Raw genomic sequence first — 22,014 nt, forward strand, 5'->3', positions numbered from 1 at the left:
ATGCTGATCCTTGTGTGAGCCTCCTGGGCACGCACTCTGGGATGGTGGAAGATGTTTCTGCAGAAGGTCGATTTGTTTCTGGTGTGATAGCTGTCTGCCCAGTGGGGATGCAAGCCTCTGCTGGTGATTGCTGAGATTGTTGGGTTACAGAAATAGTCTAATTACCCTAACGGGAGGTCCTCCGGGGGATCGATTACTGGAGAGACGACAGCTGACCGGCGAGGGCTGTGTCGCCTCGAGGTTCGTCTTCCTCCTTTTCCCGAGAGTGGCCGCGAGTGCCGACAGCTGAGTTGATGGCCCGATAGTCCCCATATTCCGCACCCCGCCGCGTTCGCAGGACGCTCCGGCCAGCAGACTAAACGATGACGAAGAACGAGCAGAAGGAGACGGAGAAGGAGAAGGAGAAGGAGAAGGAGAAGGAGAAGGAGAAGGAGAAGGAGAAGGAAAAGGAAAAGGGTAAGCAAACCAGCTACTTCCACTTGACCACCAGCTGACTCCCCCAGCAGCCTTCCGCCCCAGCTGGGCCATCCTCCTGCTCAGCCTGCTCCACGCCAGCGCACTCGCCACCTTCGCCCGGGGATTCCTGCTCACCCGCACCGCACTGCCCACCACCAGCACGCCCACAACCACAGCCACCCCACCCACCCACGCCAGGCTCATCGTCCTGCTCATCGACGCCCTGCGCACCGACTTCCTGCTCGCCAGCCACTCCCCGCTCGCCCTCCCCCGCACACTCACCATCCAGCACCCCGCCCACTCCCTGCTCTTCCACTTCCGCGCCGACCCCCCCACGACGACCCTCCAGAGACTCAAGGCGATCGCCACCGGCAGCCTGCCCACCTTCATCGACTTCTCCGCCAACTTCGCCGCCACCAACCTCCGCATCCAAGACGACAGCTGGCCCGCCCAGCTGCGTGCCCAAAACAAGACCATCGCCTTCGCCGGCGACGACACCTGGACCAAGCTCTTCCCCGGCACCACCCTCTTCCACCCGAACCTCTCCGCGCCCTTCGAGAGCTTCAACGTCCACGACCTCCACACCGTCGACACCGGCGTCCAGACCCACTTCTCCAAGCTCCTGGGCAACACCACCGAGCAGTGGGACGTCCTCATCGGCCACGTCCTCGGGCTCGACCATGCCGGCCACCGCTTCGGCGCCGCCCACCCGTCGATCCACGCCAAGCTGGCCGAGTACGACCGCTTCCTCGCCCGCACCGTCGCCGCCATGGACGCCGAGACCCTGCTGGTCGTCATGGGCGACCACGGCATGGACCCCAAGGGCGACCACGGCGGGGACAGCTTCCCGGAGGTCTCCACCGCCCTCTGGCTCTACTCCGCCGCCCGGCCCCTCCGCAGCACCCGTCCGATGCCCGACTGGGTCCTCGACCCCCACGCCGACTGGCTCGACTTGGAGGGCATCGGCCCCACCCGCACCGTCCCCCAGATCGACCTCGTCCCCTCCCTCGCCCTCCTCCTCGGCCTGCCCATCCCCTTCAGCAGCCTCGGCGCTATCATCCCCGAGCTCTTCTTCCGCACCCCCTCCCCCATCGACGCCCTCCTCGAGGCCACTCAGACCAACTCGGCCCAGCTGCTGGCCTTCGTCGAGCGCTATGCCCGCGTCTCCAACGACCTCCTGCCTCACCTGCCCCTCCTGAGGTCCCTCCACACCCACGCCGCCACGCTCTCCTCGGAGCACGCAGACCCGGCGACCGCCTTCCGCGCCCACCGCCGCTTCGCGCGCACCCTGCTCGAAACCGCGCGCTCGATCTGGGCCAGATTCGTCCCCGGACTCATGGCCCTCGGCATCCTCACCATGCTGCTCTCCCTCCTCGTCGCCCTCAAGCTGCGCGCCGCCCTCCAGCACTCCTCGCGCCCCCGGAACGCGCCCATCCGCACCCTGCTCCCCGCCGCGCGCGCCGCCGGCCTCCTCGGCCTCGGCCTGGCCGCTGCCCTCGCCTTCGCCACCCCCTCCCTGCTCCCCCAAGAGCTCTCCCGCCCAGTCACCCTGCTCACCGGCGCCGCCCTCGGCGCCGCCATCGGCGTCCTCCTCCACCGTCCGCATCCGCCCGAGTACGCCCACGTCCGCCTCCTCCGCAGGCCCGCGCCCGCCACGCTCGTCAAGCTCGTCCCCGTCGCGCTCCATGCGATCAGTCTAGGCAGCAACTCGTTCACCGTCTGGGAGGACCATGTGGTCCCGCATCTGCTCGCCTTCGCCGTCGTCCTGCCCGCGCTCGTCCGGGGCATCGGCGCCCCGAAGCCGGCCTTACGCAACCGGCTGCTCGTCTTCGGGCTCCTCTTCGCCATCTGCGTCCGGCTCATCGGCCTCTCCACGGTCTGCAGGGAGGAGCAGCACGGGGGATGCTCGGTGACCTTCTACGGCAGCGACACGAGCTCCAGCGCGCCTGCGTGGGTGATGAGTCTTGCGATCCCGCTGGCCATCGGCCTGCCCATCGTGCCCGCCTGGTTCCTCGGGATCTCCGACTCGTACCGCGGCCCGGCCTCGTTCTTCTTCGGCGGCCTGTGGCGGCTCGCGCTCCTCTGCGCCGTCCAGCACGCGATCTCCGACTACCTGCTCGCCACCCACGCCCCCTCGATGGCCGCCAGTCTGGCCGAGACCGCCGGCTGGGTCAAGCTGCTTGCGGCGCGCGCGGCGGTCGTCCTGAGCGTGCTCGCGGGCTCGATCGTCTGGCTCATCCTGCCGGTCTGCATCGACGTGCAGAGGGTCGAGCCGGAGGAGGCCGCGGCCGAGAAGCCGCGCCTGCTCGTCATCGGCTTCGCCAACGTCTACGGCTCCTCCTACCTCATGTTCCTTGCCGCCGTCTTCGCAATCCTCTTCCTCGTCACCCCGCCCACCGGACAACTCGTCCTCGGCCTGGCCCTCGTCGCCGTCCTCGCGCTCGTCGAGCTCAACGACGCGTTTGTCGACCTCGCCGCCCTCGAACATGCGCTGCCCAATGCCGTCCGCAGCGCGGCCACCCACAACACCCCGTCGGGCCCAGCGCTGGTCCCTCCCTGCGACCTCAACATGCTCACGGGGCTCTATCTGCTCGGCCACCTCGTCTTCTTCGGCACCGGCCACCAGGCCACCTTCGCCTCCGTCCAATGGAACGCCGCCTTCGTCGGGCTCACCCAGGCCCACCCTCTGCTCTCCCCCATCCTCGTCTTCCTCAACTCGTTCGCCGGCTTCGTCCTCGTCGTCCTCGCCTTGCCCCTCTTCGGCCTCTGGAAGTTCGAGCCGGTCATCAATCTCCACCCGCCTACCGAGCAGCGGGGAGGGGCTGAGGTTCGCACCCTGGAGACCCAGCTCGTCGAGAGCCAGCTCACCTTCCTCGCCCTCCAAGCCCTCCTCCTCCTCCTCAACATGCTCTTCATCTTCCACCTCCGCCGCCACCTCATGGTCTGGAAGGTCTTCTCCCCCCGCTTCATCCTCGCCGCCGCCGCCCTCCTCGCCTCCCACATCCTCCTCCTCCTCGGCTTCAACGCCTTCGCCTGGCCCGCCCTCCGTTCCAAGGTCCGCCGCGCCTTTGGACCCCAGCTTCTCGCGTGATCCTTCTGTGTTTCTTGTCTCCAAATCCTCATCCCCTGCGACACTCTGTGTGCTCGTCCGTCCGGCCGGCCGTGTCCCCGTGAAACCCATGCCCGTCTCTGCCCGGAGCGCTAAGGTTGCTGCTTTTCGTCGCCGGGAGGAGGCCGTGTGTGTGAGAGAGAGAGAGACGGTATGCAATGTGCGTGTGAGCGGGGCGCCCGAGCCAGCCTCCCGAACTCAGCTCAAGTCCCTCGTGGCTGCGAAGCGCCCGTCTGCGAAGGAGGGGCTGGGGCATGAGGGCCGTTTTTGGGCCCGACAGGGTTGGTGCATTTGGCCGGGAACCATTGGAAGATCGGGTGCACATACATGGGCTTTTTTTGACCTCAGCTTGGGACGTCAGTGGTGGGGCGGCGAAGTTCGCGCAAAGGGCTGGCTCTTGGGTGTCTTTCTGCGCGCTCATCTTGCCCACCTTGCTCCCAAAACCCGCGGCCCCTGCAAGTCCTTCATTCATAGCCATTTGTAGGCTGGCCGTGTGTGGGCCCGCCAAATGCAGCCATCTCTGCGTGCGGAGAACACTTTCCCTGGGTCGCTGGGCGGCGCTCCTGCAAGGTGCTTGAACAAGGGGGAGAACAGGCGCAGGATGGCGCGCTGCTTCGGCGCTTTAAGGGCGTCGGGCCACACCCAAAGGATCCCAGGGACAAGGACATGCCCTCCCTGACGAGGGCCACGGCTCTTCGGCCGGCCTGGTTTTTCGACGGTTTTCGCTTGTTTTTTTTTGGAGAGGGCCAGGTTTTTTTAACATCAGTCATAAGGAAATATTGCGAGGTTTCTCTAGCTTGGCTGGTTCCCCAGCAGCCCCCGCAGGGAAGGTCCCCCCTCCACATAGAAGGGACTCGTGAGTTGTCGGATTTCTGGAGCCTCCTCTCGAGTCTCCTCCCTGGCCAACACTGTTGCATCCGCAGTGACTGTGCAGCTTCCGCAGTGACTGCGCGTGAATTCGTCTGGGTGTTGCACGGAAAAATGCGACACTTATTTCTTCACCGTGAGCCTGAATTTGACATTTACCCCAGAACTTCAACAGGGGTTTTTTCTTTATACGTATCTTCATCACTCCAGCCGTTCGTTGGCGACATACACATCAACCGTCATTCAAAAGGCCTTTGAACGACCGATCCTGCTGGGTTGTCCTTGAGTAATCGTTTTGAACCGGCAATCATCGCCACCTGCTCCTTGGCTCTTCCTACATAGTCGTAAGTTGACTTTTGATTGATTCATGACTGAAACCATACCCGGCACAATGTTAACGTTCTCTTAATCTACCCGCAGATTCCGAAAATGAACCCATCACCAGAGGTCCTTACGAGCCCACAAGGTCGAAATGTTACATCGGACCGAGACATCGTTCAACGTCGATATGAAGAATTGCATCCACTTGACCAGGACGCTCAAAACTCGGTCGCAAGATTGCTCAATGCAACCTCACGTATGTTGAATTGCATTTATCATCGCGCTTTGCACGCATCAGCTCACTTTTTCGTACTTGAAGTGTCCCAGGTCAACCAATATCTTGACGAGCTTACTAAAGCTTTTGAACAAGTAACTCCGCAAATGCCCATCGAAGCTTGCACATGGATGTGGAATTTGTCCCTTTCCGAGCCAATCGTTTCCCGTGACTGGCATCAATCTGCTTGGAAAATAGATCACGAGTTGAATGTGAAATTCCTCCGGCTTGTGTTCTTTCATCGGTATCCGAAACTGGCTGCCGCAGAACCCCCGATTTCTACGCCAGAAATGCTTGAGGCACTCGCAGCCCCGTCCCATGAGGCGGGAGAGAAACTTCTCAAACCTGCACCAGCAAATCCAACCGACGTCCAGCATGTCCAAACCCTGAAGGACGGCTACAACCATCCATACTTGAGGAACGATCAAATTGTGAAACCAATCCTCGAATGTCTCAGCGAATATGCGAAAAATTGGAAGCCCGAGAAATATCTCGCCCCATATACCGCGTTGATTGGGCCGAGTATGAGTGGAAAGACTCGCTTCCTCATGCAGCTTTCGGAAAATATATGTGTTATTTACATCTGCCTTCGCCCACATAAATCGACTGGAATTCCCCCGAGGTCTGTACTGGCTGACGAATTTCAACTTGAGATGAACGCACCCGAAATCTTAGTGCATTATTATCGACTCCTGGCTGCTCTTTTCGACGTGGTGTCCGATTTTTTCTCCACTCGTACCTCCGACCATAATGAGAAGCAACTACTCCTGGAATGGAGTGACTACAATCACCAACATGGCGGTAAACTGGCAACTCAAGTTCGACGCGCAATGGAAAAGATTGGAGAAGAGGGACCAGCTGCTTCTGCCGCCTTCAAAGAGAATCTGAGGAAGTTGGCAACAAGCACAAGCTTCATCAGCAATCCTGGACTGAAGATACTCTTGGGCATTGATGAGGCACGGGCCCTCGTCGAACAGGGATCAGGCGATGCTCAAAATTTATCGTACTTTCGCGCACTTTGTCGAGTCTTATCTAAAGTACCGACTCAGCTCAACTTCTTTGCAATCTTCACGGATACGACATCAAAGGTCGCGAATTTCTTGCCTGCCCTGCAAAACGATCCCAGCGCAAGACCTCTGCCGGATTCTGAGGAGGATTCCAAAGAGCTGTACGCGCCAATATATGATATTGCCACCTTTGATTTGAAGGTTTCCTCCTCTCCACCCGAGACGTGGGATGAATTGCTATCACCGCGAAGACTTTTCAGTTATGGCACCCCGTTTTTTCGGATTTATGTCGAGACGGTCGAAAAGCCGCCACGATCCCTCAAACCCGATGTGATTGCGGAAAATGTCAGAAAGATGGCCATCGGAAAGCTGCTTTGCTTCCCTTGTAGTTCTGACGCCCTATCCAAAGGTCAAATTTTCGCTTTGCTAGGCTGTACAATTCAGCCACAGATATTCGAAGCCTCAAGGCTGAATTCTGAGTTAGTTTCGAGTCATATGGCGCATTGCTTGTATATATCAGATACGCGCGAACGATTGATCAGCGAGTACCCATCACAATACACGTTGTCTATGGCGGCCAACTACTTCCTCGCAGAAGACGATTCCAGGCTCATTTCCTGCATCAAGGCTCTGACTTCGTTCATGCAACAAGGACTGATCTCCTCGGGCAATTCTGGCGAGCTGGTTTCGAGGATCATCCTGTTGCGGGCGATGCAGAAAGCCATGTTGACCTCACCTATCCGCACCAAACAACCAAATATTACATATGGGTGCTCAGTTCGATTGGCGGATTTCTTGAAGGCCTTGACAGGAAAAGAAGAACCAACTGGGGAAGAAAAAACAGCTGAAAAAAGCAAACCACCTAGAAAATCGACTAGAAAATCAACTGGAAAATCAACTAGCAAACCAGAACAAGCTGGAAAAGATGAATCAACGGGAGCAGAAGAATCGGTCTTCCAGTTGAACATGGAAAACGTTCACCAAGCTCGGCTCTTGAAAGAAGGTCGGATTTTCTGGAACCACTTCGTCCAGATCACTTATACACCACAACTGGCCGACTTTTTAAATTTTTTGTACCGAGGCCTGGCAGTACAGTGCAAGCCAGATCAAAGGGGATTTGACCAGATGTTCACTGTCTACCTTGCCCCGGAGGATGCTGAGTCTACTCTCACTAAAGATCACATCTCATTCTGCGGAGTCCAGGCCAAGAACGGCTCTTTTAAATTCCCAGAGGAAGGTCCCAAGTGGAATTCCAACTATGCGGAAGTCGAACTCGACTGCAAAATTCCGTATCTGATCATTCTTTTCAGTTTTAAAACTAAAAGTACTACATACGAGCTACCAACGATTCCTCAACGCGGCTCTCTAATCTTCCATGGGTTGGACAACATTGCCTGTCTCACGCCCGAAATTTCGATCGCGCTGCAAGAGCTATTAAGTGTCGATCCAGATGTCAGGCAATTTCACAAAGACAACAAACGTATCAGAAGATTTGTTGAGACAACTCGCCCTTGTATCTACAACTGTGATCACCCAGAAGTGGATTTGTTTCATGCGGACAAAGGAGTAGCCATTGATCAAGCTCCCAACAATCCAACTTTGTAAAACCTTGGACCATCCTAGGCTTTTGTGCATATCTATACTCATTCTGTTTCTTGTCCTACTCCGCTACCAGCCGCCGTAAACCTTGCAATCGCCGTTGCTCGCCACTTGCTGCTGTCTTGCTATCATATATTCATTCTTGATAGTCTCTACTTGCTGTTATCATATATTCATTCTTGATTAGTCTGTATTGTTACAGCAAGGCCAGGAAAGCTTGCGGGTCCGGCAGCCAGAATATCCACCAAACATGCCAGTCCATCCAAACATTCCAAACCTTCCATTTATTCCCCCTTCTTCCACCTTTGTCCGTCCCATCCCCCCCCCCCCCCTCCAGCAACGATGCCCCCCGACCAAATCCCCCCTCCCCGCCCAACCAGACCCACCCACAACCCAGCCAGCCAGCCACCCCACCGCCAAACATTTTCTTTTTTGCCGCTATTGGTGAGCCTGCCCCCCCCCCCCCCCCAAAAAAAGAAACCCCCTCAGCTGACCTCCCAACCCCCTCCGTCCATTGCCTGGCCCACCTTCCAGACCAGCACAAGGCCGTTGACTGCACCACCAACGAGATCACTCCAGCCTCCGAATTCCATACTGCTAGTGGTGAGCCATGTGCCGTCACCGTTTGGGGTGTTTCTTACGCTCCCCCCACTCACCCATGTGTTTTTTTGCACAGATCAAATGGTGTTTGTGAAGTATTTGCGCAACATGAAGGTGATTGTTGTCAAAATGGCGGTGCAAGGCAAATCACTTGCGGAGATCAATCAAACACTCAACCACAAAGTCTCCAAAGACTCCCTCCTCCGGTGGAAGACCTTGTACTGACACACCCGCGATGCTGTCGGAGACCCGGCACTTGACGCCAAGCGGGGCCGCCCATTGGCGTTCATATGCAAGGAGGCTGAGTTCGTCCTTGCCGCGCTGGAGGCAGAGCCCACCCTGTACCTGGATGAGATCCAGAATCACATCCAGGCGTTGACCGGCACTCAACATCCCATCAGCACCATACAAGCGGAGTTGAAGTTCCGCCTTCTCATGACAAAGAAAACCGCCCGGACTGTGAATCCAAACCAATGCTCCGAGGCACGGGCAAACTACGTGGCCCGCGTGGGGAATTATCCTGCGGAATTTCTGGTGTTTGTGGGTAAGCCACTCTCCAGATTTTTTCCAGCCCCCAGGAAAAACGTTGTCTGGCCTCTTTTGTTCTATAGACAAGGCGGGAGTATTGCTTGGGACACACTCACGTGACAAAGCCTGGGCACTACGCGGCCGCCGCACTCAACGCATCCCTAAGCCCCTAGGGGCCCCACGTGTTTTGGTTCTCCCGGCGGTCTTGTTGGACAGGTGTCTGGAGTGCATTGCTCAGGTGGGAACAATGCGGCGCATTGACATGGAGTACTTCCTTGAGGACGTGTTGGTAAGTCCCCGAGTTTTGTTGCCTGTTTTTTGCCTGTTTGTTATTGAATACGTCCTCACTGATTGCACGTTACTGTTCTGGTGTCCTAGATGCCTGTCATGAATCCTTTCCCGGGCCAAAACAGTGTCCTGATCATGGACAACGCCCCTATCCACCATGGTGGCCGGATTGCTGAGGTATGCGCAAACGCGGGCGTCCTCCTAATGTATCTGCCAACCTATTCTCCGGTTTTCAACCCAATCGAAAAGGTGTTTGCCACCCTGAAAACTTACCTGAAGCGCATGGAGATTCTGACAGGGACCCGACAGGACGCTCAGATCATTAAGGATGTGCTCCCAAACGTTGCCAATCCTTGTATGATGAGGAACCTCTTCCTTGGCAGTGGGTACTCTGCAGGGGGCTTCTGATGGTGGGCATCAGCGCGGTGTGGAGGCCTATTATGTCTCCCCTTGTTCCATTTCTATTCTTTTTCTTCCTCCTTTCTAAAAGATTTATGATTGAAGACTTTATTGCCTAACAGAGGCCAACACAACTGGAGAGAGAACAATTAGAAGAGCTTGAAGAAGAAAGAGAATAGAGAGAATGATGAAAGAACCAACACTTGAGCAGGCAGAGATGTGAGAGAACAGGCAGATTGAAAGATGGAGAGCTATGGAAGAATTGACAGTAAAGCGGACTGAGATATGATTGTTAGTTGATTGAGCTGATGAGGACGGACACAGTGAATCTTACCAGACAAAGAATGGGAAGTTGGGAATGTGAATGACAAGGGAAGAAAGAAGGAAATAGTTGTTGATGTTGATTGAGTTGGGTCTGAGTGTTGATTGTTGAATGAGTTGAGAATTGAAAGTTTGAGGTAGTTGTTGAGTCGAGTGAGTTGAGAGTCGAGTGAGTTGAGCAGAGAATGACAGGGGTAACGTGAGTGGAAGGAAGGAAAGGGGCAAAGTCAAGTGGCATATCACGGATGTGACATGTCATAATTTTACACTTTCTGAATCAATTTGTAATCAATCAAATCAAAATGATTCTTGCAATTTAGCTATACCTCCTGCCTGGGGCTCCAGATATTGATGCCCCACAACACTTTAAAGCGGGCCCTAAGTCATCGGTCAAGGCTGAAGTCCTGCGCTTGCCACGGGCAAGTCCTCGTGGGCTGTGTAAGTCAGCAGTCGCCCATTGGGGCTGTTACCCACCAAGTTGGCAGTTGCTCCTGGGGGCTGTTTTGCGAGCAGTTTTCCACACAAGTCCTCAGTTGCGCCTGGGGGCTGTTATCCGCCAAGTCAGCAGTTGCCCCTGGGGGCTGCTTTGCAAGCAGTTTTTGGCACAAGGCGTCAGTTGCGCCTGGGTCTCAGCTGTGTATTACTGTTGCAAATGGGGGATAACAAACAGGTAGAATCACCATTTGGGAACAGTAAAAAAAGGGAAAACAGCCATATTTCAGTTGGTAACTGCATGCCCGGACATCAATCAGAGCCGGGGTTGATGGTTTTATTTGGACAAGATAAAGTGGAAACAAGATAAAGAGGAAATGGGCCATAGCGGCTAGCAATCAACGCCAGGGTAAATAGTCTTACTGAGACTAGATATAAGTAGAGTGAGACTAGATAAAATAGTTATATTGTAGCCCGGCCACGAATCCAGGCCGAGCTCCAGCATAATGGCTCCCCTGGCAGCCATGAACCAGACGGTCAATCACACCCTGTGGGTGCCGTCGGTGGTGGTCTCATTGGTACCATGGCCCGTGGGGTGATCCTCCGGGTGAGCGGGCGGGCCGCTGGCGCTGGCAGAGTCTTGAGGGGGTGGGGCAATTGCTGTGATGGGTGGCTTGTGGGAGATATTGCTTGGATGGGCTGCTGGGTAGTTGTTGTGTGAGATTGGTTGGCGGGGAGGGCTTGTATGTCCTTTTGGGTTGGGGACAATCACATGGGTTGGGATGAGCCACATGGCCCCCTTGATCAACTGGCAAGCAACGGCATAGGGAAAACCAAATTTGGTTTCCAATACCCTTGGGGAGGTCTGCAGGAAAAAGTCCCATCGGCAAATGTGGGACATTGCAAGTAAACCGCGGGTGTTCACATCCCCCTTGTCAAAACACAATAAGTCTAGAAAGGCCTCCATTGTGAGGGCCTTCCCCGCTTCGTTGAGCGGGTAGTCGGCGGTGGGCACAGACTCGGTAAACCATGAGGCCATGGAATCAGAGCAGGAACAAGATGCAGGAGTCTTGAGAGTTGGCGAGACGGGCTGGGCGCGAATCGGGGATCTGGCCCACCCAAAGTTGATGCAGCTGATTGTGTGAGCAATGCCATCCCCGTGCGGGCTGCGCGCAATCTTGCGTGCAGGAGATCAATGGACAAACCCCTTCCTATCTACGTCTGACTTGGGCCGCGGGAGGATTTCAATGTCGGTGCTTGCCAAGCTGTTCTGACAGGTGGAACACACGTGTACAGATGGGTCCGGGCTAAAAGGGAGCTTGTCTTGGTCTGAGAGGTTGAGCTTGTCTGCGGCCGCCTGAGCCGCCACGCTTTTCGGAAACAACAAATCCGCAGAAACCTTTGTGGGTGACGGCAAGGGAATATCAAATCTGGCCGGAGGGCTGGGTTGCGCCCCAGCGGCTGTCGGCACCACAGGTGGCGGTAAAAATTGACCAGACACAGATCTTTGGACGGGCGTGTACACAGGGGTGGAAGGTGTTGATGCCCCAATGGGGGGAGGCAACGTGGCCCTGCTGGGGTCGGCTGAATCCGCAGCCAAGCGCGGGAGTGGGGACCCAGCCCCCACGGAGCTTGCCTGTTGGCTCACCGATGCAAACACTGGGGGCCGAGGCCCCGGCTTATCCACAGCCAGGGTAGATTGAGCAAGCGTCAGGAGTCCTGATGGCGGATCTTCTGGAGCGGTGGCGGCGGACTTGTGTTTGGACAGGCGATTGGATGCCTGGGCAGCCAACTTGGCCAGGGAGTAAACAACCTCCTTCTCCAAGACAAACTGATCAGTTCTGGGCGGGTGATCCTGATCAACCCCCCGTGCGCTGTGCATTATTGCCATCGCCCAAGTCTTATATCCGCCGGCGGTGACACGGAAAGATCTTGCAGGGTTGGCTGGGTCCTTGATGCGCGTGGACTTGCGATTGCGACCGTAAAGTTGGCGGTGATACTTGTAGAGCTCTTGGGTGATCCTCATCCGTTCCTGAGCATCAACATCCGCATGGGGCTGACCAACCAAAAATATTAGCCCCTCTCCAGTTGAAGAGAAATACTTGTCTGCAACTTACATTGCGGGCAACTCGGACACTGGCCCTTTCGAGCGCAAATCGGTTGTTGTTGGACCCATAGGCTATCGCCAGGGCGTCGTACTGAGCGCGCTCCTGCACAGCATGACACAAGCCAGTCAATACTCAAAGGAGGGAGCGGAACATACATACTCAGAGAACCGCTGAACTCACAGTTTCCCGGTCTTTGGCCGTTCGGCAGGGGTCGGCCATGATGACCCGGATGATCACCTCGGAGTCGGGCTTTGACAGGATCGCATCCACGTAAGAATCAAAATCCGCGTCCGACACAATGATGGTGTTCCATCCGGCTCCAAAGACAGGATGCTTCTTCACCGCTCCCTGACACTTGAGGAGACCGTTGGCGTCCATCAAGTCAATGTGCATCCCAAGATGTGTCTTTGTCTTTCCCAGGGCCACCACAACATCCAAACGGAACTGCGCCGAGGTGACCCGCTGCACAACTGACAACAAGACGGTGGTGCCATTTGGGGTGACCTTCTCCCAGTGTTTTTGCACCTCTGCAAGTGCTTGCTTTGTGTGGACGGCTGCATTTGGATTGGCCATGGCCAGCTGGCCCGCAACTGTTCGTTGAAAGATGCAATGCTCGATGTGAATGTTGCGTGGCTGTGGGGGCGGCTTGGTTGGGGGGCCAGTGGCATGGATTGGGTGGTTGCGTTGGGTCGGCGAACCCTTGTAGAATAGCTTGCAGGCAGCCACCTGCGAGTCCGGTGGCTGGGAGGGACCAAGGTAGGACTCCTGTGTCTCACCCGGGACGTTTGCAAATGGCAGCGGCTCCAAGGTGCCCCGGTTGAGCATAAAAGGGGTGGTTGTGGGGGTTTTGTTCTGCATGGTCTGATCAGATGGGCAAACGGTCAGCCAGATTTGGAACAATGCGGGGCGCAGTAGGGGAGGGGAAACGACGCACCAGATTCTCAAATGATGGGTGTACAAGGGCCAATAAAATTTTGGTGGTGCAGTCAACGGCCTCGTGCTGGTCTGGAAGGTGGTCCGGGCAATGGACGGAGGGGGTTGGAAGGTCAGCTGAGGTTTTTTTTTGGGGGGGGGGGGGCAGGCTCACCAATAGCGGAAAAAAAGAAAATGTTTGGCGGTGGGGTGGCTGGCTGGCTGGCAGGGTTGTGGGTGGGTCCGGTTGGGCGGGGAGGGGGGATTTGGTCAGGGGGCATTGTTGCTGGAGGGGGGGGGGGGGGATGGGACGGACAAAGGTGGAAGAAGGGGGAATAAATGGAAGGTTTGGAATGTTTGGAAGGTCCGGTGGCGGAGGTGGACTGGCATGTTTGGTGGATATTCTGGCTGCTGGACCCGCAAGCTTTCCTGGCCTTGCTGTATGAATGCACCAAGAAAGAAGCAAAACATTCTGCTTCCCAATCTGCCAAATCATTAGCTTACCCTGTTGTTTTCATTTCTCCCATGTTCAAATCCCAACAGCTTTCAGAATGAAAAAAAAAAACTTAGACATACTGCTGTACTCATCTGTATGGTAAATCTGGACCTCATCATGTTGAGAAGCAGAGTTAGGCTGGATATGATGAGGGATGACAACAAAGACTCCAGAGTGTCCGTTGACACAAAGTGTCCGGACCACTCCTCCACAAGATTATCCTGGAGAAAGTCAGGTGATTTGGAGAACTCTGCTCTGCATCTCTGCCAATGCTGTAGCCTTAGGGCTCCGAGCAGGCTAAATAAAGTAAAAAGTATAATAATAAAGCTCCGCCGCATAAAAGAAGATGAATCCCATCAGACACTGTTTTTTTGTTGCCTGCAGTTCAAATTTTCAATCTTTGATGTGTTTTCACTGCCCACTAACCTCCTTGGCTTCAACGCCTTTGCCTGGCCGGCCGTGCGATGGAAGGTCCGTCGGACCTTTGGAAGACAATATCTTGCTTGATCCTTGTTGAGTTTTCGCCGTGACAGCCCTGCAAAAGGGCTGACTAATCTCAGAACTCGCTCTTCTCCGATTTGCGCTCGTCGATTTCCTCATTGATCTCACTCAATCCCCTCCTCAATCGACCTCGCTCAATCCCTTCTATCATCGATCTCACTCGATCCCTTTCTGTCTCGACCTCGCTCAAGACTCCATCTCAGAATCTCACTCGTCTCGACCTCGCTCAAGACGGACATCTCTCATCTGTTCTCGACCTTGTTCGAGCACAAGATCATTCGGAACGGCTCAATTCTCAATTTGGTGAGAAAAGAACGACGACACCCTCAAGACTCCATCCCTCGGCTGATCCCCTTCCTTTTCTCTTATCTCTTCCTTGTTTAGTGTCCTTGTTCTACTTCTCCTTCCTCCTGTCCTTGGTTGTTCCCTGATCTCTCTATCTTCTGTGGTGGTAAATTTTATCTCTTCTATCTTTCTTGTTGTTTCTCTATTCTTATTGTTTTTCTGATCCTGTTTTCCTTTAGCCTGGTTCACATTTTGCAGCAATTTAGATCAAAATTTCACAATCCTTCTGTGTCTTTCTGTCTCTCAATTGTCATCACATGCAAGGCGCTGTGGTCTACCCCCATCCAGGCCGTCCGGCCATCCGGCCGTGCCCCTAGGAGCCCCCCGCGCTTAGGCCACACACCTGCCCCCCGTAACGCTAAGTTTGCTGCTTTTTGGGCAAGACAGAAGGCCGGGAGAGGGCCCGGAGAATGGTCTCCAATGCGCGTGAGGGCGGGGCGCCAGACTCTGGCTGGGCCTGGGCCCCCTAGAGCCGGTCCACGCCCGACTGACCCCACAGGGAAGGACGTCCCCTCCCCAATGTGAAGGGGCTGCTCTTCGGCCTGACTGGGTTGCTGAGTTGTTTTTTTGGGGGGGAAGGCCAATTTTTTCATAACAGGAAGGAAAAATTCCGGGGTGTCTGCAGTCTCTGATCTCCCTTGAGGTGCTCATCACAAGGCTTGCATGCTGATAAAGAGCGCTGCGGGCCGCGAGTCGGCTCGCTTTTTCGCGCTTCGACTTTCAACGGCCGTCGGGCTCTCGCGGGCGTTGTTCCTCCAGGCAACGCTGGACCTGTACGTTACGGTTACCGGGTAACGTACAGGTACCGTAGATTTTTTTGGTACTTTACGGTACTTTTTTTTGTAATTCTCGTACCGTTTGTTTCGTTACAGTACGCTTTTTTCTTACATGTTTTTTTGAGGGTGCGTTACGGTATGCCCGAATGAGGAATATCAAAATTAAAAAAGCGGTAACAGCAGATTCGGCTTGTTACCGGTGATACCGGAACTAGTAAAGCTTTTGCCATTGGCAGATGGGAGGAAGGAGAAAAGACATTCATTTTTTGCTTTTGGGAAGCAGAACATTCAAAGCCTTCCCAGCCTCGCTGAACTCCCCTGTCAGGGGGACATCTTCGCGAAGCCACATCAGGCTGCTCACAGATCGCGACATTGTTGATGGCAACAAAGCACCGCGATTGGAGCTGCATACATCAGAGGCCGCAGAGAAAAGCCTCTCAACTGCGCAAGAGCTAGCCGGGGTCCCAAGATACGCACGAGCCATTACCGCAAGGGTTGGGTAGGTTTGGTGGTGATCCTATTGACGAGTCACAAACCACATGTGTGTCAGCCAAGATCATGTTGGAAAAGAGTATAGGACTAAACTTACCTTCCACCAAGTCAACGGATAATTTTTGTCTCCTATCGCACCTTCTTTGAATGATAGTTCGGCAGACAAGTAAGATTCAATCTCATTTGCCTGAGCTGTTGGTTGGACGGCCATACGTGAGGCGAGACGTGACATCAAGGAGTTTCCAGCCGGCGGTTTCTTCACTGGTTTTTCAATGATAGATATCTTGGGATCAATAGGTGCCTTTTCTTTGGCAAGTTGGTCCTGCTGAGCTTTTGTTTTCTTGAATTCCCGCTGTATTAGACTGAGGCTATCTGTAACTTCTTGGCTATCGGAGCCAAAGGCAAGCTCGAAGAGGTGCATCCTGAAGCAAGGATGCATCATTGTAGCAATGATAAGCGTCTCGCATTGCATGGCTTCGTCTAGATACTTTTCCACTCGCTTGTACATAGCTTGGTACATCGGGTACAGAGCGTCGCTCTCCGCGGCAAGTTCAATCTTTTCTGTGAGACTCTCCTTGAGCTCCAGATATTTCGGGATAACATGAGCACCGGTCGCCGAATCTCCCTCCATCTCGGATGTTAACTTGACAAAAACCTGTAAATGAAGCAATGGTGGTGTATCAGTACCCTTCAGAAGCAAAGACCGCAGTGAAAGTAGCAAACCTCAAGCTCCGAATTCAGATTGTCAATCTGCTTCCAGTCGCGAGGCAAGAAATAGATATCTGAAAATATTCCACCATCTTTTTGCGCCTGATCCTGCTTGAGTATGTGGTCTATGACATCGCGGGCATCAATCGCTTTCTGGTAACTTTGGTATTTGATATTCCATCGAATACCATAACCAGCTATCAAAGGAGTAACTTTTATCTTGAGATCTTCGGCGGTTTGCAGAAAATTTGCCCGCTGTGCAGCTGAGCGGGTGATCTGCTTGATCACAATATCAAGCTACGAAAAAATTGGAGGGGTCAGATGTGAGCCCAATCCTCAACACCAAAAAATGATAACTGACCTTCTCGGTTAGTTCGAGCAGTTTTGTAGACTTTGCATGGGTTTCCGACCCCGCGGGGTTTGTCTTCTCCGCCTCGCACAACAATTCCTCATCAGCATTACCATAGTCACTTTCAGAGCCCGCATCGTAGTCTTCAATCGCTGGTGCGGCCGCTGTCTTCTCAAGTGCTGCTGTTTCTTCAGAGGGAGATTCAGGTTCCAATTCCTCGACAACTCTTCCCAAGACTGGGAAAAATCCGAGAACGGATTCCTTTGTCTTTGATGGCGGGAGGGTCTTCAAGGACAGCGCCTGGAGTCCGGCGTTTACAATCAGGGCAAGCTTGTGGCAGAAACAACGGACATGCATTGTTTCTGGATCCCAATTGGGCTGGGAAAGATCCTCGCCATATTCGGTCGTAACTTGGGTTCTGGGGTCATTGTAAAAGAGCTCGTACATGGCACTTGCCATGGTGTTATTGTTGGATCCGGAGTCGGTGGTCTGAGCCAGCATGTAAGACAGACCGGAAGGATTAGCACAGGCTTGGGAACAACTAAAAAAAGTGACCCGGAGACTTATCTTACGATACAGCTTGCCTTTTCTAAGAACGCAAGCAATCGGACGAGCTAGAAGGTGTCCCAAGTGCCTCCAGGGAATCATCTTCAATGTTAAATGACGGACTACATATTTCCAATCAGAATCCACATAAGCCACGGCCGCGCCAATGAACGCAAATCGGTTCCCCTTGGTTGTCCAGACGTCGTGGATAAGGGAGAACTTGGTGTCCAGATTCTTTGAGTGTGGAAATGAAATTAACTTTCACACAAAAAAAGCATGTACAAATAAAATTACAAACATTCAAATCCTCGAAAACCTGCAACTTGAGCATTGAGTGCAGATACCTTGCCTCATTTGCCGACCATTTCCTCCCATAAAGGACTGCTTTGCTGTTTGCGTACTGAAAAGCAGCGCGAAGGATTGGATCCTTGATGCGCGACCAGGGCAGGGCTTGGCGAATCTGCCAGATCATGATGATCTGATTCAAGACTCGATTGACAAACTGGGGTTGGGCTTTCAGGAATTGAGCTATTCCAGTCTGCTTCACGTTGCCACTGCCATCCAGTTTCCTCCGTTCGGCGACAGAAAGAGGAAGTTTTGCACGTGCCTTGATGGCATTAGCGCGGTTGACACAGCCACGGTCGTTTCTTCCCATCTGTGTAAAGCCGTCTCGATGGCTGACAAGGTTTCCATTGCTATCAGGGCAGCAACGATAGATCATGCTGCACCACTTGCATTTGAAGTTCAGAAGAACTCCTTCCGGGTCGCCTTGCTTATAGGTTGGCGGGTGGTAGAATTCCTCGATCTTGTCAAACTCATCATTCTTCTGTTTCTTCATCCCCCGGGGCTTGATGACTATCGATCCTTTGTCGGAATCCTGATCATAATTCAAGGCAGGGTCTTTACCCGTTGCCTTGGAGGATAGAAAAAAAAACCAAGCCCAAATAGTCAGCTGAATAAACCAATCAAAACTCTACAGATCAAGGGTAGGCACTTGATTGACATACCAGCGACGCGCCAACACTGGAATTCCCTTTCTTTTTTTTTTGACGGCGTTGTTTCTTCTTTTTGGGCTTAGATTTCCCTTGAGGCGCTGTTGATCCTTCCGCAGACTCTGAATCATCCTCATCGGGGCGGCCATGATCTGAGCCTGAGGACTCTGCGACTGCGGCCCGTTTCTGAGCAGCTGGGCGGGTTAATTTAACGCGTGAGTCGTTTGATGTGGGCACCATGTTTGGTGTGTTAACAATCGAAGATGCTCGTGAAGAGCGTCGTCGTGGAGGCTGACCAAGAGACTGGTCAGTTTCATACCCGGGGTTATTATCGGCGCCGGATGGGTTGTTTGGATTTGCCTGTGGCCCTTGCGAGACCATTTTTGGTTGTGGTGGATTGAAGAGGCTCTGATGGGGTTGCGAGTGCGTGGGAAGGGGGATAGGAATGATCTGATACTCCTAGAAAAAATTTCTCATCCGATTGGGGTTTTTCACCCCTGGTACCGCGGTAACCAGGGGTGAAACGCGTTACAATAACAGTAATCAGGGCAATAAAAAAAAGCAACCATTACGGTACGGCCCCGACCCAGAATAGCGCGGTACTAGTACCGCTACCGTAAAGCAGACGGGCAGGAACTCCTGTACAGTACGCAAAATGGCCGGTTACCGTACAGTACCGTACCGGCCCAGCGTTGCTCCAGGGCTGGGCCCGGGCCGTCGGCATCTGGGACACGCGCCTGTCTGGCCGCGTGCGCGGATCGCCGTGTAAGACCCCTGTGTGGGAAAATATCAACACTGATGGTGGTCCAAGGAAAAAGGGCAACGGAGGACTTCCCTTCGGGTTGGAATACCAGCTCAATGCTATTTTCTATTTTCAAAGGAGAGCGAAAGCGGTTTCTACGCTAAGAAGTAGGAAATAGAAAATGACCTGCTTTCAAAATCGGCGGGAAGTCATCCAATGTAAAAATTAAACTAGCTGAGCGTCTTGGCTACTGATCTCACAAGTCCAGGGTCATCACACCAGGCCAAAAAAACATATTGCTTCGGCAGTTCTCTCTTCCATTGGAGGACTCAGTGCACACCGATGAATGCATGCTATATCAGGACGTGAGCCGGCGGCGAGGCGCGTCTGACGGTGGTCAGCGGGGGACAAATGGCCGGTCCTCAGCTGGCACTATGAAAGGAACCTTGCGAGTTGATCCGTATTCCTTTCAGAATCCTCAGCATATGTGCAGGGCAGGCGTGGCTCATGAAGCTCACCCCTCAACTTCGCTGCATGTACCACTACACCTCATCTCCTTGTGCCTGTTCCTCTAAAAGTATCCATTTCTGGACGCTTTCAGGCCTCGTTCCGCACAGTCAAGGATATCTGCTTCCATCGCCGATGATGGATTCTACGTCTCGGCCGACTTCCCTAGCACTCCCGCTCAACCTGGGCCGTCCTCATCAGCAGACCCCCGTCCACCCAACAACCGCCCGCCAGAACCCATCGCCTGATCCGCCTTCCCGGCGCGATTCCGAGTCCTCTCAATCTAGCGAAGACGAGGGCTCGGTTGCCGAGGCTTCGTTGCCCCTGAGCCTCGATACTACCTCATCGGCCCATCATCCCGACTTGTCGTCTCGGTATCACATCCTCCGCTCGTTTGTCCCTCGTTCTTCCTCGCTACCCACACCATTCTAGCCCTCAAAAAAAAAAAAAGGGAGAGCCCCAGAGGCGTTCTGATGTTTGGCTGCTTGTATCTCCAGGCTCGCCTCGTATATGAAGCACGACCTGTCGCGCAAACAACACGTGATTCGGGCGCTCAAGAATGATCGGGATCAAGCGTGCAAGGAGCGCGATCAAGCAGAACGAAAGAGGGATGACGCGTGCAAGGATCGCGATCAAGCAGAGCAAAAGACGAAGGAAATGGCTACAAAAATCAAACAAACATCCATGGAGCGCGATCAAGCAGAACGAAAGAGGGATGACGCGTGCAAGGAGCGCGATAAGGCAGAGCAAAAGATGAAGGAAATGGCCGAAAAAATAAAACAAGCATCCAAGGATCGTGATGAATCAGAACGAAAGATGAAGGAAATGGCAGAAAAATTGCGCGAAATAGTGGGCGCGCAACACACGGCCAAGCAATCGATCGAGCACAACGCGCCGGGCCTGAGTTTTGCTACGAACGACGACTCGTGCCCTTCTGAGATCGATGAGCTCGCTTACGATGGCTCGTCGGAAGAAGGGGGCCAAGGATACATAACCCGTTCGTAAGAGTCAGCTCTTTCCGATGATGATGGCGAGGTATAACTGACTGTTTTCGTCCATAGACCCTGCAGGAACAACGCGGGCCGGACCGTCGAGCCGAAAAAGACCAGCCGCTGACAGCTTGGCACGCAATTCAAAGAAGGGCCGCACCGTTCTTCCACCCGATGGTCCAATCATCTTCACAGAACAGGCCGATCCATTGCTGCTTCAGTTCACTGCACACCTTGGCTTCCGGAGAGCAGAAGTCATGCTCGGACAGTTCAAGAGAATCGTGTTTGCGTTTCCCGACAATCCTGGTGGCCATCGCCATGAGCAACGAGCGCCCTTGCGATTTGCTCGCTATGGCCTCTGGGTCGGTGAGTGGGTATCTGCAGTTTCTGCAAGGTGTAAGCCACAGATCCATAATTTCCTTGCAACAAAAATCATGAGCTGATGTTCTCTCGTACGCCAGTTCCCCAGTTTTTCCTTATTCCCACGAGCTACCTCGACAACGGCGCCTCTCACATAAACAAAGAGAAACTCCTGGCGTTGGTTGGTCAAGATTCATCTGATCGGCCTCCACTGGCCTTCTGTGAAGCACTGTTTCTGCGCGTCGCCGAAGGGTTTGTGAAGCTCGTGAGGGTGAAGGAGGCCTTGGCGCATACGATCTATATTTCCATGCTTGTCTCTAGCTCGAAAAAGCCTTACGAAGAACTCCCCAGTGCCCTGCGCAGCTATACCGACATCGGCTTCTTCCAAGCGCTAGTCGCACGAATCCGATCGATGCTGTCGTGCATCACAGGTCTCCAACAAAAAGTCAGGGGCAGCGATTCGACCAACATGTCAGCACTGGCATGCTTTGCAGTGGGTGGGGTACGTGGCCTGCTTCTTGGCCCCCCCTCTGATCGTATCTGCACGCCCAGTGGAGCGGCCCAACATATCGCTCTAATCGCTATGGGTACGACGCATCGTGGTCTGTTTCCTGGGGTTTGTTGTTCTCCAAAATGTTACATACGTAACTGATTTTTCAGCCCGTTCTTAATTACACAGATCCCGAGCCTTATTGGCACAAAACACACACCCTCATTCTCCGTCTTCTCCGCTCCTCATTTGCGGATCATCGCCTGGCGGATCTGAATGAGGTTCACTTGGCGGACGCGCTGGCTTCAGACTTCTTGCATGTTTGGTCCGCAACGGGTGAGCCGGTCCCATGGCTCAAGCCAAGGGCTCGCAAGGCAGTACGTCCGCCAAACATCGACCTCAACAATCTATAGTCCACCCTGTGACCGGCCCTCTACTCGAGCAGGGAACACTTTACTGCACTGATGATATAGGGGAAAAGAACCTACAACTTCGATTAT

General features: G+C 54.0%; 4 protein-coding genes across 4 annotated transcripts; 3 read left to right on the top strand and 1 right to left on the bottom strand.

Moving 5' to 3' along the window:
• On the top strand, nt 1-3,547 carry PtA15_1A306 (uncharacterized protein; the record flags this gene model as incomplete). Its single annotated transcript, XM_053165320.1, has 4 exons — nt 1-14; nt 655-1,435; nt 1,523-2,839; nt 2,906-3,547. 4 exons carry the CDS (start codon nt 1-3, stop codon nt 3,545-3,547), a joined length of 2,754 nt encoding a protein of 917 aa, XP_053016523.1.
• Nucleotides 3,548-4,861: 1,314 nt separating this feature from the next.
• PtA15_1A307 (uncharacterized protein) lies at nt 4,862-5,097 on the top strand (the record flags this gene model as incomplete). The annotated part of the gene is made up of 2 exons (XM_053165321.1): nt 4,862-5,009; nt 5,081-5,097. 2 exons carry the CDS (start codon nt 4,862-4,864, stop codon nt 5,095-5,097), a joined length of 165 nt encoding a protein of 54 aa, XP_053016524.1.
• A 9,824-nt stretch (nt 5,098-14,921) lies between these two features.
• PtA15_1A308 (uncharacterized protein) lies at nt 14,922-19,150 on the bottom strand (the record flags this gene model as incomplete). Its single annotated transcript, XM_053165322.1, has 3 exons — nt 14,922-15,029; nt 16,901-17,070; nt 19,030-19,150. The coding sequence occupies 3 exons, from the start codon at nt 19,148-19,150 to the stop codon at nt 14,922-14,924; spliced, it is 399 nt and encodes a 132-aa protein (XP_053016525.1).
• Nucleotides 19,151-19,810: 660 nt separating this feature from the next.
• Nucleotides 19,811-21,927, top strand: PtA15_1A309 (uncharacterized protein; the record flags this gene model as incomplete). The annotated part of the gene is made up of 5 exons (XM_053165323.1): nt 19,811-20,071; nt 20,549-20,672; nt 20,737-21,060; nt 21,126-21,626; nt 21,704-21,927. 5 exons carry the CDS (start codon nt 19,811-19,813, stop codon nt 21,925-21,927), a joined length of 1,434 nt encoding a protein of 477 aa, XP_053016526.1.
• Nucleotides 21,928-22,014: the final 87 nt, after the last annotated feature.

This window comes from Puccinia triticina, chromosome 1A (genome assembly GCF_026914185.1).
Source record: "Puccinia triticina chromosome 1A, complete sequence".
Taxonomy (NCBI): Eukaryota; Fungi; Basidiomycota; class Pucciniomycetes; order Pucciniales; family Pucciniaceae; genus Puccinia; species Puccinia triticina.